The following is a 23,416-nucleotide window of genomic DNA, read 5'->3' on the forward strand; positions in this document are numbered from 1 at the left end:
ATCCTGGTTCGAATCCAGGCTCTGTCGTAGCCGGCCGCGACCGGGAGAACCATGTGGCAGCGCACAATTCGTCCAGGGTAGGGGAGGGAATGGCCGGCAGGGATGTAGCTCAGTTGGTAGAGCGTGGCGTTTGCAACGCCAGGGTTGTGGGTTCGATTCCCATGAGGGGCCAGTATGAAAAATAATGTATGCACTCACTTAATGTAAGTCGCTCTGGATAAGAGCGTCTGCTAAAAAAATAAAATTAGCCTATCAGAAGCTTCTAAAGCCATGACATCATTTTCTGGAACTTTCCAAGCTGTTTAAAGGCACAGTCAACTTAGTGTATGTAAACTTCTGACCCACTGGAATTGTGATACAGTGAATTATAAATGAAATAATCTGTCTGTAAACAATTGTTGGAAAAATTCCTTGTGTCACGCACAACTTGCCAAAACTATAGTTTGTTAACAAGAAATGTGTGGAGTGGTTGAAAAACAACTTTTAATGACTCCAACCTAACTGTATGTAAACTTCAGACTTCAACTGTAATTCAACTAAACCTCAATGCTTTTACAAACTCTGTGTGAATGAATATCCTACATTATAATAAAACATAACAGAATATTCCCGAGTGGCGCAGCGGTCTAAGGCACTGCATCTCAGTGCTTGAGGCGTCACTACAGACCCCCACTACAGACTCCCGTGATTGGGAGTCCCATAGGGCGGCGCACAATTGGCCCAGCGTCGTCCGGGTCTGGCCGGTGTAGGCCGTCATTGTAAATAAGAATTTGTTCTTAACTGACTTGCCTAGTTAAATTAAAATAAAAAGTAAATGAGCAGTGAGGAGAGCTCCAGCTTGACTCAGCACTGCTAATGGAAGCCACCGATACTGTGGGCGAGCTAGCTGTTTGCCAAAGCAATAGTGCAAACCAGGGGCACTCTGCTGATTATAAAAAGATTAAAGCCACAATCTGGTGTTTAGTTTCAGCCCAGATTGAACACACTGGAATCTGCACAGGGCCAATTAGCTGGTTGTGTCCACTCAGAAGGGGCTGACTGAGGAGGAGCAGTAATTGCTGAGGTCAACTCATATAATTAGCAACAACTCAACACAGCACTGTGGACTGCCAGCTGAAATCAAAGGCATACCAATGCCAGTGAGTGACATACTCATATTAAAAACAGACAGAATTGATCCTGATTAATGAAAGCAGACAAACTATAATGGCTTCTGGAGATGAATCAGTGTTTTTTCTGTAATGGTCCAGACAATAAAAACAAAAGTGCATAGAGTGACAAACATGTCTGAAAATCGTACCATCTGTTTGTATGCACTAAAATACAAAATCTGGGTCAGTGAGTGAGGAAGACAACAAGCTTTTTTAAGAGTAGCTCTCATTACCTCTTATGGCAGGGATCATCAACTAGATTCAGCCGTGGGCCAATTTTTTCTTGAGCGGACGGTCAGGGGGCCGGAACATGATTAGAAATCATTTGTAGACTGCAAATTGACCGCAAGAAGCCCAAACAGATATTTCACGAAAGCATAATAATTTCAAACCTTGCTTACATTTGTATACGATCACATATATATCTCTCTATTATGCGTGGGATTACTTTGGAACAGATTTCCTATATTAAAATCAATTAGAGCTGATTTGCTGGTGTTTTTACAGTCTTTAATGTTCAACAATAAAAAATAAAAATAAACCTTTTTTATTTTTATTGCTCAGAAAACCTGGGGGGCCAAATAACATCACTTGGGGGGCCGCCAGTTTGGGAACCCTGCCTTATGGGAATTTAGTCAAACAAATATAGAGAGAAACCAAACCATATACTGGCTCTATTATCTGTAGCATCTGCTTTATGTAGAACAATAATTAATTAATATCCTGAATAATAGATTTTGCATATGCACACATACACAATCCCATGCACAGAGACAGACTCACACATAGGCCTACTCACTCACACACAAACACGGACACTGCCATACGTCACAAACACGCACTCAAAACAACACACTGACGTGCATGCTCGCTCACGCTTGACCCTTTCACACCTTCCCACATACACATACGCACGTATACACACACAAACCACTCTCTCATCCTATGCTCACGTGACTGTGTTTGTGACGGTGTGTGCTGCTGTAAGCAAGAGAAGACTCTGATGATGAATAAATGAATCAGCTTTTCTCTCTGCCCACTGCGATAATGGACCGCAATAACCTCGAGGCATAGCGAGGAGGGAGGGAGGGAGGGGGGAGGTCTACTGCAGATAGGAGGAATAACACACTCCTTTTCCTTTGTATCCGCGGTTCAGGGGCATATTCCTGTTGTTAGTGTAGCACTCACACTCCCGAAATAGCCACTCAAATGGACGCCTTGGCCATTTTGTAATTGCTGAGATATCGCAATGACGTGTCAACCAAAATATTATACTGTATCGGCAGAAAAGTCTGTAGAAGAACGCAGAAACGTATTTGTATTGTTGTGCATAAAGACTGCCTCATTTGCCGTGGTGAATGGATGATCAAGAGTGGTGAAGTGATCTGACTAAAAGAATATAGCTGAGGCAGATATAGCCCAACATACTTTTTACATTCAAAGCTCAGAGGGAAGCTGAGAAAAGCTGCCTTTGAAACACACATCATTAACACCCACATGCTCATACATTGACTATTCCATCATCTCTACAGGGACATTCACTCATTACGATGTGGCGCAGAGCTATACAGTATGTAGAATATATGGCTCTGAGGTGTAATAATATGCAGCCACCAGCAGAAACTTCATCATGGCCAGCAGCAGCGGTACAGTATGCGTGATGCAATGAAATAGAATGACTTGAATGGGAACGTCAGTTCTAGTAATTCTAATTCTATGGTGTGATGCACACTAGCTGTGTTCGCTAGTCTCGTAGTGATGAGTGTCCTCTGCCGAGGTGCGGAAAAGCTCAACAGTGAGTGTCACTGTATTTGTAACAAAGAACGGTTGGATGTTCAAGTCAAAAGGACCCTTGAGCCAGTCTCCTTGCCCCTGGTGTTCAGTCACTCCAGTGTAGCGGGGCAGGAGCACAGTACATTAGGAGGGCTCTGTCAGTGGTGAGGCCTGTTGAGGCTGCTGCTGTACAATGGCCAGCTCCAGCTTGGAGGCCATCTTGCTAAACTCCTTCTTCCCCAGCTGCCTCTTCAGGGTCTCCACCTCGTACTCCCTCTTCTTCAGCCTCTCCAGCAGGCTGGACGTCTTCGCTGCCGCCTGTTCAGAAGAAGAATATTTAATTATCCATTTTTCTTACAGTCCATGGAAATGTGTCTTTGGCATTGGAAGACAGGGGCCCTGTTGGAATACCTTCAAAATGTAGCCTTCTTTTCTCATTAATCTGATTGGATAAGTGAAGGTATGGTTTCCACCCTACTGATTTCTCCAATCCAACCATTTCAGATCGGCCATAAGACACTCTGTACTTTATGCTGTCATAAGATTCAGATTCAGATTCAGAGCATGACGTTATGGTTGTCCCAGACAGCCATTCCAATTAAGGTCACACCGGGGGTTCCTCCTCCTTCCAAGGGACAATGTTTTATAGCTAATCTCATGCTATTCTATACATTTTGCCATGAGGCTGAGAGAACATTTCGCAGTTTTAAAGCTAATCTCCTGCTATTCTACACATTTTGCCCTGAGGCTGAGAGAAAATGTTGCAGTTTTAAAGCTAATAACAGGGGCTGCGGGGGTGTGTGCTACGCCTCTGTGTGTGTGTGTGAATTATTAATAGGTGACAGTGAGATTTCTATTGATCTTCAGTGTGGTTGACGGAACTCACACAGCCAGTGGTTGAGGTAATGAGGATCATCAAAAGAGATACAGCCTACTGGAGGTACAGTTCGATGGTTACGTTTACTTTAAACAATAAACTCAGAGTGATTTTTAGCTGCAAGTCAGAACCACCAATAATGTTTTGGGGTAGGACTGGATAGTAGAGACAATATAGGATGACTACAACTATGTTAAATAATCATTCATTAAATATCACAAAGTTCATCTGAAAGCCACTTCCTTGGAACAGAACCAAGCAGACAACATACGCTAGTAAATTGTAAATCTAGGATGTTTACGGTTTGTGGATTGAATCATGCATGACTAAAACAGTGACATCACTGCGTGTAGAGTGAGGGAAAGTATGTTGGGTGGAACAGTATCTGTCAGGAGAAGGATAGGAGCCCAGAATACAGCTAGGGCTTTATAACACCACTGGGTTTCATCTAATGGGTTTTCACAAAGTTACACAATGCAAACGTGTGTGGCTGTATTGTGTTTATATTGTCAAATTAAAAATCAAATTAAAAAATCAGTTGACACGAGTAGCAGAAGAATAGTGTGTCTGTTTGTCTATCCAGCTATGGCTCTGGCTCACCGTGTCGCCGGCCTCAGTACGGACACAGCTGTGAGAGGCTGTCTTCCCACTCCTCCTCTGGATTCTCTCCACACTCACTGCCTGTGGAGAGAAGAGAGAGAGGAGAGGGAGGTATGAGAGGGAGGGAAGTTAAGAAGGAATGAGGGAATAGAGGAGAAGAGAGGGGAGGGAGAAAAGGGAGGAGAGAAAACAAAGGCTGTGTTTAGACAGGCAGCCCAACTCTGATCATTTTTTCCACTAATTGGTTTTTGGACCAATCAGATCAGATCTTTTCACATCAGCTCTTTTTCAGCGCTGATCTGATTGGTCAAAAGACCAATTTATGAAACAAATATCAGAATTGGGCTGTCTGTCTAAATGCAGCCTTAATGACATGCCATAAAGATAGTGCTGTTAATATGAAGCTTATTAAGCTTATGCTGAATACTAGCTATATTATGCTGAAAACATGTTGCTCATACCAATCCTCACCCTGATTCATAGTGACACATTAAGATGAGTCCATCTTACTCATGGATATGGGATATTAAGCTTAAACACAAAGTGAGACCGAGGGGCCACAGTGTACCTTTTGATTACTGATCTGTTTACTTACATTATATTTACATTAACTGCACTATGCTAACAAATAACCAGAGAATGGCCACTATGATGACTGGAATCAAAATAGTTATTATTAACATGTTTGGCCACTCTAAAATCCACTTTAAAAGCATATTGCCTTTTGGCACATACAGTATATGCTGTTGAATAAAATGGCAGTTTTAAAATGTTAGTTCACAATCACACTGGATTAGGCCATGTCCCATACTACTCATACACAGAGTATAAAGACTTTTTAAAGTGTAAAGTTATGACTCCGTTCTACTAGGCTACTTCCTATACCTTATGGCTCTTTACGGCCCTGGTGTTAAGGCCTATCTCCTGGTCCAGCCTATTGTACGTCAAGGTGAATATGTGTTAAAAAACAAATCGTCCCCTGGGTTTGTTGAGTGTTTCACTCTGCTCTACTACTTCTTATACCTTACGGCTCTTTACGGCCCTGGTGTTTAGGTCTATCTCCTGTTCCAGACGGCTCTGGGTGCGGCGCAAGGCCTCGCGGAGCAGGGAGCTCTCCTGGCTCTCCGTCTCCAGCTCGGCCCTCAGCGTATCCAGACTGGCCTGGAGTTGCTGGCCCTCTGCCTGGCTCTCCCTGGGCGGGGGAGGGGAGGGAAGCAGAGGGGGAGGACAGATGTAATATAGACACTTATCAATGATCAAATAACCCTAACTACAATCCCGTTTCAAGTCACTTGAGGCAGGTGGGTTTTCTACTCAAATGAGTCAACACATTACGTAAACTCCAACCAATAAAAGTAGGTCAAATAAATAGTTGAATCTTTGTGTTGCTCCTACAGTAGCATTGCTCTTATAACTTAATAACTACAGTTGAAGTCGGAAGTTTACATACACTTAGGTTGGAGTCATTAAAACTAGTTTTTCAACCACTCCACAAATTTCTTGTTAACAAACTATAGTTTTGGCAAGTCGGTTAGGACATCTACTTTGTGCATGACACAAGTAATTTTTCCAACAATTGTTTACAGAAAGATTATTTCACTTAGAATTCACTGTATCACAATTCCAGTGGGTCAGAAGTTTACATACACTAAGTTGACTGTGTCTTTAAACAGCTTGGAAAATTCCAGAAAATGATGTCATGGCTTTAGAAGCTTCTGATAGGCTAATTGACATCATTTTAGTCAATTGGAGGTGTACCTGTGGATGTATTTCAAGGCCTACCTTCAAACTCAGTGCCTCTTTGCTTGACATCATGGGAAAATCAAAAGAAATCAGCCAAGACCGCAGAAAGATAATTGTAGTCCTCCACAAGTCTGGTTCATCCTTGGGAGCAATTTCCAAACACCTGAAGGTACCACGTTCATCTGTACAAACAATAGTACGCAAGTATAAACACCATGGGACCACGCAGCCGTCATACCGCTCAGGAAGGAGACTCGTTCTGTCTCCTAGAGATTAACGTACTTTGGTGCGAAAAGTGCAAATCAATCCCAGAACTACAGCAAAAGACCTTGTGAAGGTGTTGGAGTAAAATTATCTATATCCACAGTAAAACGAGTCCTATATCGACATAACCTGAAAGGCCGCTCAGCAAGGAAGAAGCCACTGCTCCAAAACCGCCATAAAAAAGACAGACTACAGTTTGCAACTGCACATTGGGACAAAGATCGTACTTTTTGGAGAAATGTCCTGTGGTCTGATGAAACAAAAATATAACTGTTTGGTCATAATGACCAATGTTATGTTTGGAGGAAAAGGGGGTGGCTTGCAAGCTGAAGAACACCATCCCAACCGTGAAGCACGGGGTGGCAGCATCATGCTGTGGGGGTGCTTTGCTGCAGGAGGGACAGGTGCACTTCACAACATAGATGGCATCATGAGGAAGGAAAATAATGTGGATATATTGAAGCAACATCTCAAGACATCAGTCAGGAAGTTAAAGCTTTGTCGCAAATGGGTCTTCCAAATGGACAATGACCCCAAGCATACTTCCAAAGTTGTGGCAAAATGGCTTAAGGAGAACAAAGTCAAGGTATTGGAGTGGCCATCACAAAGCCCTGACCTCAATCCTATAGAAAATTTGTGGGCAGAACTGAAAAAGCGTGTGCGAGCAAGGAGGCCTGTAAACCTGACTCAGTTACACCAGCTCTGTCAGGAGGAATGGGCCAAAATTCACCCAACCTATTGTGGGAAGCTTGTGGAAGGCTACCCGAAACGTTTGACCCAAGTTAAACAATTTCAAGGCAATGCTACCAAATACTAATTGAGTGTATGTAAACTTCTGACCCACTGGGAATGTGATGAAAGAAATAAAAGCTGAAATAAATAATTCTCTTTACAATTATTCTGACATTTCACATTCTTAAAATAAAGTGGTGATCCTAACTAACCTAAGATAGGAAATTTTGTATTATGATTAAATGTCAGGAATTGTGAAAAAAAGAGTTTAAATGTATTTGGCTAAGGTGTATGTAAACTTCCGACTTCAACTGTATTTAAGCAGCTAGTGGGTGACTGACACTGGTCCTCCTGTGTGTAGCTCAGTTGGTTAGAGCGTGGTGCTAGCAATGCCAAGTTCTTGGGTAAAGATTCTGTAGGGATTACATACACATTATAAAAATGTATGCACTCACTATACTATAAATTGCTTTGGATAAAAGTGTCTGCAAAGTGGCACATTTGTAGTAATGTCATGAAAATTCACTATTGAGGAAAGGGATCTATTTCAAGGCCCTGTATTCCCTTGGTTTACCTCCCTACCTGAGAGTAGTCATTTCTCTGTGTTGCTGCTGCAGTAGGGATTCCCTTCGCTGGGCCTGGCTGTGCTGTAGGGCCATGCGGCTCCGGAGCAGCTCCAAGTCTGCGTGACGCAAAGAATACAGACTGGCCCTCTCCTCCTGGGGCAGGTGCTGCAGCGACACACACCCCTGCAGCTGGCCCTCACTCAACTCCAGAGCCTCGCACAGCGCCCGTGCCAGATCCAGGTACTGAGTGCGAGAAAGAAAGAAAGAGAAAGAGAAAGAGAAAGAGAAAGAGAAAGAGAAAGAGAAAGAGAGAGAGAAAGAGAAAGAGAGAAAGAAAGAAAGCAAGAAAGAAAGCAAGAAAGAAAGCAAGAAAGAAAGCAAGAAAGAAAGAAAGCAAGAAAGCAAGAAAGCAAGAAAGCAAGAAAGCAAGAAAGCAAGAAAGCAAGAAAGAAAGAAAGAAAGAAAGAGACAGGGAGACAAAGACAGAATGAGAGGAGTAATTGATGATTAGTTGAATCAAGTAGGTGCTGGGCTAAGACAATAGCCTGCACACCCAGTAGCTCTCTAGGATTAGAATTGAAGAACACTGCAGCCCAGTCACCCATAGATGGCAATGGGGATACATTATGCTAAATGTCATATAGCTGTCATAGCCACCCACACTCCCCCCCCTGAAAGCATCCTTCCACTCACTGTCCTCTCGCTGAGGTCCAGGGCGTCTGATAGGTCCAGTCTGGCTGTGCGCTCCAGGGTCTCTTCCCCCAATGCTCCAGGGAGCGGCCAGCCACTCTAGATTGAAATGATCATATAACATATGACATTACACAATACTACGTTGATAATCATAGTCATCAACATTAAGAGGAATTTCGCAGCAGAGTGAGTATTGGGACGTGTTCATTGAGTGCATTTAACAAAAAAACGTTTTAATATGTTTTGCAATGGAAAAAGAAAATGAGCATTTCTTATTCGACAAGATCAGGTAGTCCCTTCCTGTTTTCATTGTGTTTTCTTCCATTTGGTGCCTAATGAACATAACCCTGGAGTATGGTTATGCAGGCTAATACAGGTGGTTAGTGTCTTACTGTAGATGTGGCCAGGCAACCTGATCTCAGAGCATTTCGTATTATTCGGTACGTAAATCCGACACTCGATTCAGGATGATATGTTACGTTTCATATGGCATGTATTAATTTGTGGGTGTCCATCACCCATTTCGTATGATATGTTACGAATTACAATTCATATTATATGTTAAGAATTTGCAAAACATACAATATGTCACGAATTTGAGAAACATTCAATACGTTAAGAATTCTAGCTAGGAGGCTAACGTTACCTAGCTGGCTAATGTTAGCTGGATAAGGGGTTATGGTTAAGTTTAGGAGTTAGGTTAAAGGGTTAAGGTTAGGGTTAGGGGAAGGGTTAGCTAAAAGAGTTAAGGTTAGGGGAAGGGTTAGCTAACATGTAGTTGCAAAGGGATGTAGCTCAGTTGGTAGAGCATGGCGTTTGCAACGCCAGGGTTGTGGGTTCGATTCCCACGGGGGGCCAGTATGAAAAAAAAAAAAGAATGTATGCACTAACTGTAAGTCGCTCTGGATAAGAGCGTCTGCTAAATGACTAAAAATGTAAATGTAAAAATGTAAGTAGCTAAAAAGTAGTAAGTAGTTGAAAAGTTGCTAATTAACTAAAATGCTAACGTTGTCCGTGATGCGATTCAAACTCGCAGCCTTTGGGTTGCTAGACATTCGCAATTTTGCCTTAAGTAACCATATTTCTTATGTAACCATACCAAACGTAACATCTCATACTAATATGAGTTCCCGGATGTACCTTTACTATGTTACGTTTAGTCTATGAGACCAGGCTGGGCCAGGTGCTTACCACTGCAGACTTCTGGGTGCTGAGTTTGCCCGCCTCATTCCCTGCTTGTTTCTTAGGTGCACCCTGCTGGGTGAAGCACTCTGAGGGAACAAACACTTACCCAAATCTCAGAGAAGAGGAACACTTTGGAGGACACAAAGTGTTATAATGTCTCCTAACTCATTAAATACATATAGAGAGAATGTACAGTGACATTGACCAAGGCATAGAGATAGGGAGCAGCACAAAAACGGCATATTTGAAAAAAATGATTTTCAAAGTGTTAGTCTTATCCCTACTTTTTCAGGGACCCCCTGAATGTTATCTGAGATAATCTGATATGGGGTCTTAGGGCCCCTGGTCACTGCCCTAATTGATCCTGCAATAGCCTTTGTCATGTTCAATTATATCACATGGGAGCAAAACATGCTGTTTGCAGGCTTTCTTTCTATATTCATAGAGTTTTGACCTTGCTTACTCAGGGGCCATGTTTGCTCCAAGGCTCCTATCCTGGCCCTCATCTCTGACAGAGCCTCCCTCTGATGCTGAATCACCTCCTCGTGTCGATAACCTCTGCACTTTGACCCCTGCTTGGCAAGCTCCCCAGGAGCGGTGACAGTGGCCATATCCTGGACACAAAGGGAAGAAAATGACGTTTGAATCATATTCATAACTCATGACAGGCACTTGAGTTTTTCCTCTGAGGGGTCTCGCTCAGGATATCACAGCTCGAAGGTAGAGGTGGGGGACAACACTAAGTGGACTCTGGGTGTAGTCAAAAAAGTCCATTGCCAGGAAGGAAGAGCTGGACGCATCACCAAATGATGGAGTATGTGTATAATGCTGAAGAGTGGTAAGTACAAAGTAGGAGGACGAGTTGAGCCCCTCACTCTGAAGAGAAGACCCCAAAGGTTCAGAATGCAGCTGGACTACGACAGTTGGGAGGTGTCCTTCTATGACTCCAAAGATATGACACCCATCTACACCCTGTTACAATTGATCACTCGTTTTTAGATAAAGCGATTCACACACAGGTGGCGACCGCATCTCACTAACAAATTATTCATTAAGAAAAATATCAATTTATATTTGTATCATGGCTATACATCCACAAATATTCCTTTATGCAATTAAGGTTTCAAATTTGTGTTTTGCACTCTTTATGCGCAAATCATTTGACTGCTGGCGTCTTGCAGGTTGAGATTATTTTTGGCTGTGCTTTATGAAAAGATTGAAGCTGTTACTAGACTATTACTTATGATTTCTTTATGATGCTTTGAGTGAAATCGAAGGAAATTATGTTGACTTGTCAAAATGCATAGAAATGCACCTCCATTGAGTTAAATGACTCAGTAGGTGTGTGACTTGAGCTCCATTCCAGCCAAGTGTCTTTGACTGCAGATCTGTGGTTGATCGTATGAAGCACACTCAGGGACACAACGCCTGTCATTGTGGTCTGTTGTGTGAGTCAGCAAGTTGGAATGCATCCCCTACTGACACAATGCAATGTTCACGATCCTCACTTCACTGTAGTGGGCCTATTGATTATAACACGGGTACTATAACAAGAGTCTGAATGGCTATGTTGTAGGTGTGAGTGAGTGAGTGACACACACACACACACACCACACACACACAGCGGTTGTGTAACAAACACAAGCCTAAATCATGTCTGGGCAGTATGAAGCTGTTGAGGCCCTCTATTTTCCATTTAGAGAGACAAACAGCAGATAAATGAGTGCCTTGGGGAATACAGAGGAGTTGTGCCATGTTGTACTGTACTGTTGTTACGGTTTACGACAAGGCGTTGCTTTACATGCGAGTGTGTTGTCAGGATGCGAGGCACATGTCATTAAACATTAGGATGTACAATGTCATATAATGTATCTCCTGCTTCTACAGTGTCCTGATAGGAGGGGGAACAGGAGATGGTCTCTTCCTCTAAAAATTGATTGTACTGAGTTAGAGGCGTGGTACCACAGCACGAGATCATTATCAGCAGAACCTGTTCAAACTGGCTTGTCTCTGAGGAAACAGAGGCAGCCGCCAGCATTTACTGAACCAGACAACTAAATATCAGACTTCTGTTTTTCAGTAACGTATTCAAGTGTATGTGTGGTGAATTTATGATGCTGCAGATTCATTTTATTCCTCCCTTGCTTTCAGTTGATCAATGTGGCTGGAGAGTGCAATACTCTTAATCTGGTCCCAGATCTGTTTGTCCTTTATAGGGTAGTCAACGCCTATGGTTGTTGTCTGGCATGATAACCACCGTATGAGTTGGCGAAACAGCACATACACATCTGGGACCAGGTTACAAACACCTGGTGTCCCTGGTCTAAATCTAAATCAGCCAGTTCACCAAAAGCCAGCAGACACAGCGGCCCTCGAGGACCAGAGCCGTACAGCACTGGCCCTGTATTCCTAAAGCATCTCAGAGTAGGGAGTACTAGGATCAGGTTCCCCCTTGTATTCACTCATTATAATCTAAAAGGCTAAACTGATCCTAAATCAGCACTCCTACTCTGAGACTCTTTGTGAATATGGGCCTTTATGTTATTCCACTCACCTTTGTGTGTGGTGGTATACAGGTGACAACAGAGTAGTGGACAGGCTGGGTCTGCTCTGGGTTTGTCCTCTGTTCCTTCATCTCTCGCTTTGCCCTGAGACGCTTCTCCAGGTCCACCTGACAAAGCCTGGTAGGACACAACACATTAGATCAAATCAAATCATAAAATGTACGATAGGATACAATGCATCAGCCCTTCGCTACATGCTGGCTGGCTGCTTGCTATCTTATTAATGACCCTAATACAGCTACTACAATATATTTAGTAATTATTTTGTACTTATGTAATTTCAAGGTAAATATATTATTTTAGCAAACATTTCATTATATCGTGGAGAGAAACCATGAGAGAGTTTAAATGTATTGGTACTTCACATTTGTACACATATTATATTACATTTGAGGATTCCACAATACAAATCCAATGTAACCGATGGGGATTGGTAACCTCACTCCTCAGCTTCAAATGTCTCCCCCCGCACCTACCTCAGACCTACCTCAATTCATCCCTCACTTTCTCAAGCTCCTCCCCTTTCTGCTCCACGAGTTGTGACATCAGCATTAGCTTCTGAGTGAGCGTGCTCAGTTGGACCCTCTGATCGACAACCAGAGCCTTAAGCTGCTCCAACTCTAGTTTCTGCTGCTCACTCAGCTCCCCTGCAGAATACACATAGTTAGGCATTCACACACACACACACACACACGCACACAATGCGAGACTGCTATATTATCAGACAAAAATGTGCTTCCGCTGAATGTGATCTGACATATACAGGTAACTGCCAAAATAAAGGAAACACCAACATAAAATGTTGGGCCACCACGAGCCAGAACAGCTTCAATGCACCTTGGCATAGATTCTACAAGTGTCTGTGACTCTATTGGAGGGATGCGACACCATTCTTCCACAAGAAATTCCATAAGTGGGTGTTTTGTTGATGGTGGTGGAAAATGCTGTCTCAGGAGCCGCTCCAGAATCTCCCATAAGCGTTCAATTTGGTTGAGATCTGGTGACTGAGACAGCCATGGCATATGGTTTACATTGTTTTCATGCTCATCAAACCATTCAGTGACCACTCGTGTCCATTGTCATCCTATGGGGGCATAGCCATGATAGCCGATGTAATGGCCATAATAGTGGCCGGCACAGCCTTTTTATTCATGACCCTAAGCATGATGAGATCTTCATTGCTTAATTAACCAAGGAACCACACCTGTGTGGAAGCACCTGCTTTCAATACACTTTGTATCCCTCATTTACTCAAGTGTTTCCATTATTTTGGCAGTTACCTGTATGTAATAAATGAGAAAACCATAATATACTGAAGGGATGGATCAACATGTGAGATTGCACCTGTCATGTCTGTTATCCTGGCATTGGCTGCAGCCAGGTCACGACTCAAAGCCACGATGAGGTCACCCTGGCTACATGTTTCCAGCTGAGACTGGGCCAAGTCTGCCCTGGAGATGAGAACAAGGAAAACTAGAGGAGGCTATTTTAGCTAACAAACTAGGTATTTGGAATGCTTGAACAAAAGTTAAATCTGCACACTGGTATAATGCTCCCTTAGTGTTTACTAGGACGTTCCGACCCCAAAATTCAGTAGAATGTTTGACCATGTTTAGCCTGATTAATCCACTTACTCATAATTCCACAGCTTCACTACGGACGCATGCACATGCACCCGCACACACACGCACACATACACAGTCTTGTACAACTAACCTTGTGGGGACACACAATTCAGTCCTATTCAAATCCTATTTTCCCTAACCCTAAACCTAACCCACACCCTTACTCTAACCCAAACCTGAAAACCTAACCTTAACCCTAACCCAAAACCTAACCCTAGCTCCTAACCCTAACCCTAAAACTAAACGTAGTTCCTAACCCTAAACCTAACACTAATTCTAACCTTAACCCTAAACCCCCTAGAGATAGCCTTTGACCTTGTGGGGACTAACAAAATGTCCCCAGTTGGTCAAATTTTTGTTTGTTTACTATTCTTTTGGGGACTTCTGGTCCCCACAAGTATAGTTAAACACGTCCACGCACGAACGCACGTACACACACACACACACAGAAACAAGGCATTCTATCACCATATTTGAAAGAGATAACTTTCTCTGTGCACACGTTCTTATGATGTAAATTCCTACTTCTAGAGAACTACATTGAATCAGGAGATATTTGACTGTGGTAATATGACCTTTTAAATTAGCTGTAAAAAATAAGTCTGCATGATCATTAATCTAAGATTTAGAAGACACATGCTGTACTGTAACTGTCCTATACTGTGTGTTCAGAAATGGACACCAGGGACTCTCATAGGCTTATCTTTAGCTGGAATGCAGTGGCACACATGGGATGGGTTAAGAAGACCTCAGATTACATTTAGGAATCAGTGCCTGGGCCTTCAGAAGTAATCCTCCGCTTGGTTTGAGACAAGAGGGTAGTTTCACAGACTGATCCCTATATGGATCATATATATGAGAGTCATTATATAAGAAAAGCATGAGTCATATATTTCTGGCCTCATGAATTATTCATGAGTAAAGCACAGTGTGAGTATGGGGATGTTTGCTGAGTGATGATGTCACTCCTTTGTGCAGGATGGAAACAGTGCTTGTTTAAGATGGCAAGAAATACCATGGTGTGAATACACTGAGACAACATCTAAAGTGAATAACCTTACATGAAGAAATGTGGAGGTTGCATAAATTATGATTTACAATCCAAACTGTTGATGTATTGCATCAAACTTACTATATAATGTGGTAAGGTCCCTCTAGTTAAATGTCAGTAATAGTCTGTGCCTATTGGCGAATGTTTCCACTATTTAGTCTCATCAATATTGAGGCCATCTAATTAGTTGAAAGAAAAACTCCAAAAAACCTTCTTTACCTGAGTGAAGTGATAATACCCTCCAGGGCTGCTACCTCTGGGGCCTGTTTAGTCTGTGTCTCCAGGGGACTGGTACTCCTCACGGGCCTACTACTCTCCAGACTCCCCTCCAACGCTGTGGAGAGTTATAATACATTATAAAGACTCATACATGGTTAAAACAAGTTATAAAGCATTACATCTGCATCCTGTAAGTATTTAAGTATCAGATTCTCTGGGTCTTTCCTGAAAAATAGACACCAGCTGGTCAGATTCAACGTTCACTGCAGCTCATCCAGAACCATCTGTACAGGATCACCACAAGGCTCGGTCATCTCGCCTGTGCTATTCACCCTGTACACAGACGACTGTAGGAGCTCGGACCCAGATATTATGTTCATGACACAGTAATAATGAACACAGGCAATCCAGAGGGGCGCCTCCAGGCTGAAATCGACAGGTTTCACTGTGGTGTAGTAGCCAGAACTACCTGGACCTCAATGCAACCAAAACCAAAGACCTGGTCATTGACTTCAGAAGAGACCAACCTACCATCCCAGCGCTGGAGGTTAACGGACAGATAATTAAACAAGGGGACGACTACAAATACCTAGGAACCATCATCAACAACAAGCTCTTCTTTAAAAGTAACACTGAACAAATTCCCTCAAAATGTCAACAACGCCTGTTCTTTCTACAGAAATTGAGGAAGTTTAATGTACATCAATCAATCCTCCAAGCATTTTATAATGCTTTAAAAAATCTATCCCAGCTTTTAATATTGTGGGGTGGTTTGGTGCTCTAGGGAACACAAGTCAGAACCCACTGAACAGGATAATACGAATCAGTGGGAAGGTCATTGGAGCAAGCCAGGAACCCCTCAGTGACATTTATAAAAAACGAGTGAGGAAGAAGGGGGAACAAATAGCCTTTGACATGACACACACACCATGACCAGTATAGCCCCCTACTCTCCGGGCACAGGTGTAGAGCTCTCCCATACAAACCCGAAGAGAGCAGCTTCTAGTTTTGTGCCAACATCCATCAAACTCCTCAACCCTCTCATTTTTCTTTGTATCTATGTGTATGTATAGCCTGTGATTGCATAGAATGCCTCTGATCCTTTATACAGCCTACCAGTTTTTGTGTTCTATGTTGTTATGTGTCCAGTAGCAGTGTGTGGGCAAAATAACCGGGGAAGCCAGAAAAAAAGCTGTGTGTTGTGATAATTGTGCTGTTTGCTCTATAACCTGTTAGTTCATATGCCTTGACACCGTGATATATAGCCCTAAGGCCCGAGACAATAAGAAGACACAGTGGCAGAATAAATTCAATCACACCTTTGTTTCATCACAAAACCGGAGAGCAACCTCTGTCTGGTGAAGTCAACAAAGCATATTGCATGTAACAAACAGTTACATGACCTACAGCATGGTCAAGCAAGTTAATGTTGACGACATTTTCGGACCACTAAACAACTATTGATTTAGAACCACGGAGAGTTTTCGCGAGTCGCAAAGAAAACAGGTGCTGCCTCCTCTATTTCAGCACCATTTCAACTTCAACATCATCAAATCACCTATACTTAGTCTAATACAGTGACAACTAAAAGATACCAAAAACAATTTAGTCCAATCAACGTAAGCTAAATATGATGTGGCTGTCCATGGTTCTGATTTCTGTGTGCCTGTGTGCGTGCACATTTGTGCAAGTAGAAAAAACATGTTGACTCACCAATGCCATCCTCCTCTCTTTCATGTTGACGAAACGGTCTATCACTCTTTTTTGTTGTCCAAGGCTACCTGGCTAAAATGCTTGCTCACTAGCTTAACTTCCATTCATGGGCAATGTTAGCTAGTTAACATTAGCCTTCTAAATCTAGCTACACATTGAACCTCCATCCTCTCAGGCCAGGGGCACAATGTATGAATTAATGGTTGGATCAGAATCGTTGTTATAATCATTGGCCAGTACGGAGAATTAAGTCAAACCACTAGTCCAAATCCCTATCTCCATCCATTTAATTTAGGAAAGGGCCAATTTTAGCTAGCTAGCTAGCCACCGGAGAACAACAACACAACAAGATGCAACAATTCAAGTTGTTTCTGTCAGTGATGAATGCTCTCAATGCAATTTGATAGGAGTGAAGCCAAATCCAAAACTGGCTTCCCTTGACACCTTTTCTGGTGCGCCAGGACCATTCACAGTTGTGCTCACTCAGTTTAGCTCAATGCTGATTGGCTATTATTTGTATTTTTTTATGTATCAATGGAGGCCAAATGCTCGCTGGCTTCCCTTGTATTCAATGCTACGGGCGGCAACAATGTCATACTCTTTTGGACCAGACAGAATCAGATAGATGGCCTACACATAAGGGCGCTGTTTCGCTCGCTTGGATGCTTTCTCAAGTGAGATACATTCAGCTTCTTGCGAATTGAAGGAAAATTATGAAACACAGAGAGACAAAATATTTATTATTATTATTATTATTATTTTTTATATGATTTGGGGAAGCCTGGCTTCCCCTGGCATCCATGAATACACACCACTGTATGTGTCTTGTATGTACCAATTCATCACCACACATGAAGCTCCCTTCCAGGAAATAAAAGTTATTTGCATAGAATTTTGAATAAGTAAAGTGTTACTGAGTTTATTTCACACCCAGTAACACCAAGTATGACTATGCATTGATCATACACTCTCTGGCATTTGAATATCTGTAACTGAGGAAAATATGTGCTTCTAGCATTGCTCTTTAGCGTTGCATTATATGTGACTGTCATCTAGTGACATACAATAGCACTACATTGCATTAAGCACACTACTGTGTCCAGTGCTGTTTAATTTAGACTAAACAGCACTGGGAATTGACCAACAGTGCCTTCAGAAAGTATTCATACCCCTTGACTTATTCCACATTTTGTTGTGTTACAGCCTGAATTCATATTTGATTCAATTGATTATTTTCTCACCCATCTACACACCATACCCCATAATGACAACGTGAATTTGTTTAGCAAATTTATTGAAAATAAAATACAGAAATATCTCATTTGCATCCAGTACCAGTCAAAAGTTTGGACACACCTACTTATTACAGGGTCTTTCTTTATTTTTACTATTTTCTACATTGTAGAATAATAGTGAAGACATCGAAACTATGAAATAACACATATGGAATCATGTAGTAACCAAAAAAGTGTTAAACAAATCAAAATATATTTTATATTTGAGATTCTTCAAATAGCCACCCTTTGCCTTGATGACAGCTTTGCACACTCTTGGCATTCTCTCAACCAGCTTCACGAGGTAGTCACCTGGAATGAATTTCAATTAACAGGTGTGCCTTCTTAAAAGTTAATTTGTGGAATTTCTTTCCTTCTTAATGCATTTGAGCCAATCAGTTGTTTTGTGACAAGGTGGGGGGGGGGGGGGGGGTATACAGAAGATAGCCCAATTTGCTTATTTGAGCTGTTCTTGACGTAATATGGACTTGGTCTGAAAGATTAATTTGTCTCCCAGTGTCTGTTGGAAAGCAGACTGAACAGGTTTTCAAGTAGTATTTTGCCTGTTGCTTAGCTCTATTCCGTTTATTTTTATCCCCAAAAAACTCCCAAGTCCTTGCCAATGACAAGCATAACATGATGCAGGCACCACCATGCCTGAAAATGTAAAGAGTGGTACTCAGTGATGTGTTGTGTTGGATTTGCCCCAAACATAATGTTTTGTATTCATGACATAAAGTTCATTTCTTAGCCATATTTTTTGCAATTTACTTTAGTGCTTTATTGCAAACCGGATGCATGTTTTGGAATATTTGTATTCTGTACAGGCTTCCTTCTTTTCACTCTGTCATTTAGCTAATAATTGTGGAGTAACTACAATGTTGTTGATCCATCCTCAGTTTTCTCCTATCACAGCCATTAAACTCTGCAACTGTTTTAAAGTCACCATTGGCCTCATGTTGAATTCCCTGAGTGGTTTCCTTTCTGTCCGGCAACTGAGTTAGGAAGGACGCCTGTATCTTTGTAGTGACTGGGTGTATTGATACCCCAGCCAAAGTGTAATTAATACAGTGAGGGAAAAAAGTATTTGATCCCCTGCTGATTTTTTACATTTGCTCACTGACAAAGAAATGATCATTCTATAATTTTAATGGTAGGTTTATTTGAACAGTGAGAGACAGAATAACAAAAAAAATAATCCAGAAAAACGCATTTCACAAATGTTATAAATTGATTTGCATTTTAATGAGGGAAATAGGTATTTGACCCCCTCTCAATCACAAAGATTTCTGGCTCCCAGGTGTCTTTTATACAGGTAACGAGCTGAGATTAGGAGCACACTCTTAAAGGGAATGCTCCTAATCTCAGCTTGTTACCTGTATAAAAGACACCTGTCCACAGAAGCAAACAATCAATCAGATTCCAAACTCTCCACCATGGCCAAGACCAAAGAGCTCTCCAAGGATGTCAGGGACAAGATTGTAGACCTACACAAGGCTGGAATGGGCTACAAGACAACAGTTGGTGCGATTATTCGCAAATGGAAGAAACACAAAATAACTGTCAATCTCCCTCGGCCTGGGGCTCCATGCAAGATCTCACCTCGTGGAGTTGCAACGATCATGAGAACGGTGAGGAATCAGCCCAGAACTACACGGGAGGATCTTGTCAATGATTTCAAGGCAGCTGGGACCATAGTCACCAAGAAAACAATTGGTAACACACTACGCCGTGAAGGACTGAAATCCTGCAGCGCCCGCAAGGTCCCCCTGCTCAAGAAAGCACATATACAAGCCCGTCTGAAGTTTGCCAATGAACATCTGAATGATTCAGAGGAGAACTGGGTGAAAGTGTTGTGGTCAGATGACACCAAAATGGAGCTCTTTGGCATCAACTCAACTCGCCGTGTCTGGAGGAGGAGGAATGCTGCCTATGACCCCAAGAACACCATCCCCACCATCAAACATGGAGGTGGAAACATTATGCTAAGGCAGGGGTGTCAAACGTACGGCCCGCGGGCCGGATCAGGCCCGCAAACGGGTTTAATCCGGCCCGCGAGATGATTTAGAAAATGAAAAAAAAAGAAACAATTTTTTTTTTTTTTTTAGGTATAAAAATGCGCTGCAATTTTTCAATAAAATAAACTGCTGTTCCAATTGCGTCCATGGGATGGCGCAATAGCAATTGTGTTAAGCAAGCAAACTGTTTATATCGGGGCAGTGCAAGTAGGTCAAGCACGTGCAGCCAATGAGCTACTTTGTTTTGCCCGCGATATTTATTACGGCTTCTACTTTTAACATTATGTGCTTTGGCACCCTCATTGCCCCAATATGTCTCTGTCAAAAATGAGAAAAGTGGACGCAGAGTGCAGAGTGTTCCAAGAAAAATGGTCATCCTATTTAATCACGGAATTGAATGGGAAAGCTGTATGTTTGGTGTGTTCAGAGCATGTTGCAGTGCTGAAAGAATATAACCTTCGTCGCCACTATGTGAGTCTTCATGCCGACAAATATGACAACTTTCAAGGACAGCGGAGATGAGAGAAGGTGAATGAACTGTTGGCGGGTCTGAAGAAACAGCAGTCTGTGTTTACTCACAGCCGAGACATCAGTGACGCTGCAGTGAAAGCTAGCTACCTCATTGCTAATGAAATCGCAGTGGCTTCAAAACCATTTAGTGAGGGTGAATTTGTAAAAACATGCATGATGAAGGCAGCGGAGATTGTGTGCCCTGAAAAGCGGCAGGCTTTTGCAAATATCAGCCTGACAAGAAACACAGTTGCAGACAGGATTTCCGATCTTTCAGTGGATTTGGACAGCCAGTTGAAGCAAAAAGTAAAGTCATTTATTGCGTTTTCGGTTGCAATTGATGAAAGCACGGACATTACAGATGTTGCACAACTGGCCATTTTTTCATCCGCGGAGTTGATGACACATTGACCGTCACCGAGGAGTTCGTGGAGTTGGTGCCGATGATATTTTTACCGCACTCGTCGGCGTGCTGGACAGGGTCGGAGTGGACTGGTCCCGCGCTGTCAGCCTGGCTACAGATGGTGCGCCCTCAATGATCGGGAAAAAAAGCAGGCGTTGTGACAAAGTTCAGAGAGAAAGTGCAATCTGCAAATGGAGGACGTGATTTTTTGACTTTTCACTGTATTTTGCACCAGGAGGCTTTGTGTTGCAAGTCATTAAAGATGGATAACGTCATGAAGGTGGTCATCCAAACTGTTAATTTCATCCGATCCAGAAGCCTGAATCACCGTCAGTTTGACAGCCTTCTCAGAGAGAAAGACCACATCTATGGCCTGCCATACCACACTGAGGTAAGATGGTTAAGCCGAGGTGCTGTGCTGAGGCGTTTCTTTGATTTACGAGAAGAAATTGAACAGTTCATGGAAGAAAAGGGCAAACCAGTGTTATAATTTCATTCCGCAGAATGGATGCCGGACCTTGCATTTATGGTGGATGTTACAGAGCACCTGAATAACTTGAACAAACAGCTGCAAGGGCGCAACAAAGTTGTCACGCAGTATTATGACAGCATACGTTCTTTCAAGTTGAAGCTGTCATTGTGGGAGACGCAACTTGCCGGTGGTGATGCAGCTCACTTCCCCTGTCTGAAAAATGTGTGCGCGACCCAACATGTGGCAGACATGAAGCGGTTCAAAGATAAAATAACTGGACTGTTACGGGAGTTTGAGCAACGCTTTCAGATTTATGTTTATATGTTTTTATGTTGATGTGCTATTGTTTTTAATTGATTTTATTTTATTTGTATATTTAACCTATTCTTGACTCGGTGGTTCTTGCACTTGTTTGGGGAACAGGATTTCATTATTTTTATCTACATTTCTGCCTGAGAAATGACACCCTGATATAGTTCTGTGATCTGTGATATACTTCTGTGAATCACTGAGGCTTTGTGTGTTATTTGTCCTCAGAACTTTCAAATAACTTGAGGTGTTTTATGATTAATAGTGATGTTGTGCTTTTGGACACTGTCCTCAGGCTCCAGCTTTATGTTTATATGTTTTTATGTTGATGTGCTATTGTTTTTAATTGATTTTATTTTATTTGTATATTTAACCTATTCTTGACTCTGTGGTTCTTGCACTTGTTTGGGGAACAGGATTTCATTATTTTTATCTACATTTCTGCCTGAGAAATGACACCCTGATATAGTTCTGTGATCTGTGAAACAGTTCTGTTAATCACTGAGGCATTGTGTGTTTGTGTGTTCTTTTTCTTTAGAAATTTCAAATAAACTTGACGTGTTTTATGATTAATAGTGATGTTGTGCTTGTACTATTTTGGACACACTGTCCTCAGGCTCCAGCTTTATGTTGTATGTTGATCGTATTAAAACAAAGAAAACAATCTGAAGTTGTTGTTTTTAAGTTATATATACCATGATTTTTCCGGTCCGGCCCACTTGGGAATAGATTTTCCTCCATGTGGCCCCTGAGCTAAAATGAGTTTGACACCCCTGTGCTAAGGGGTCAGCACAACTTCACCGCATCAAAGGGACGATGGACATGTACCGTCAAATCTTGGGTGAGAACCTCCTTCCCTCAGCCAGAGCATTGAAAATGGGTCGTGGATGGGTATTCCAGCATGACAATGACCCAAAACACACGGCCAAGGCAACAAAGGAGTGGCTCAAGAAGAAGCACATTAAGGTCCTGGAGTGGCCTAGCCAGTCTCCAGACCTTAATCCCATAGAAAATCTGTGGAGGGAGCTGAAGGTTCGAGTTGCCAAACGTCAGCCCCGAAACCTTAATGACTTGGAGAAGATCTGCAAAAAGGAGTGGGACAAAATCACTCCTGAGATGTGTGCAAACCTGGTGGCCAACTACAAGAAACGTCTGACCTCTGATTGCCAACAAGGGTTTTGCCACCAAGTACTAAGTCATGTTTTGCAGAGGGGTTGAATATTTAGCAGCTTTACATTTTTAATTAATTTGTAAACATTTCTAAAAACATAATTCCACTTTGACATTATGGGGTATTGTGTAGGTCAGTGACACAAAATCTCAGCTGTAACACAACAAAATGGAAAAAGTCAAGGGGTGTGAATACTTTCTGAAGGCACTGTATATGGATAGGGCTAAAACATTACATTGTGTCACGTCTCCTCCCGTTGCTCCCCTCCGGCGCTCTGATTCGCCGGTCTACTAAGCCACCGGTCTGAGGGCACCAACTCGGCAACACCGAAATGGAAACCCAACGCACCCTAATCACATTTTACATTTTTACATTTACATTTACGTAATTTGGCAGACGCTCTTATCCAGAGCGACTTACAAATTGGTCTCACAAACCATTCAGTGACCACTCGTGCCCTGTGGATGGGGGCATTGTCATCCTATGGCGCACCTGCACCTCAT

The 23,416-nt window shown here is 42.4% G+C and overlaps 1 protein-coding gene across 1 annotated transcript in view; it reads right to left on the reverse strand.

Annotated features, from left to right (window-relative positions):
- Positions 1-3,068: 3,068 nt before the first annotated feature.
- fhad1 (forkhead-associated (FHA) phosphopeptide binding domain 1) overlaps positions 3,069-23,416 on the reverse strand; it is a gene marked incomplete at both ends in the record, with an annotated part of 49,330 nt that continues 28,982 nt past the window's right edge. Inside the window, 11 exons of the mRNA XM_084184760.1 lie at positions 3,069-3,242; positions 4,402-4,482; positions 5,425-5,593; positions 7,723-7,949; positions 8,400-8,495; positions 9,591-9,670; positions 10,048-10,198; positions 12,139-12,265; positions 12,636-12,795; positions 13,493-13,599; positions 15,044-15,158. Coding sequence (XP_084040886.1) covers positions 3,069-3,242; positions 4,402-4,482; positions 5,425-5,593; positions 7,723-7,949; positions 8,400-8,495; positions 9,591-9,670; positions 10,048-10,198; positions 12,139-12,265; positions 12,636-12,795; positions 13,493-13,599; positions 15,044-15,158 — 1,487 coding nt within the window. The remainder of the gene's footprint in view (positions 3,243-4,401; positions 4,483-5,424; positions 5,594-7,722; positions 7,950-8,399; positions 8,496-9,590; positions 9,671-10,047; positions 10,199-12,138; positions 12,266-12,635; positions 12,796-13,492; positions 13,600-15,043; positions 15,159-23,416) is intronic.

This window comes from Coregonus lavaretus (genome assembly GCF_964263955.1).
Source record: "Coregonus lavaretus genome assembly, chromosome: 20".
NCBI lineage: Eukaryota > Metazoa > Chordata > Actinopteri > Salmoniformes > Salmonidae > Coregonus > Coregonus lavaretus.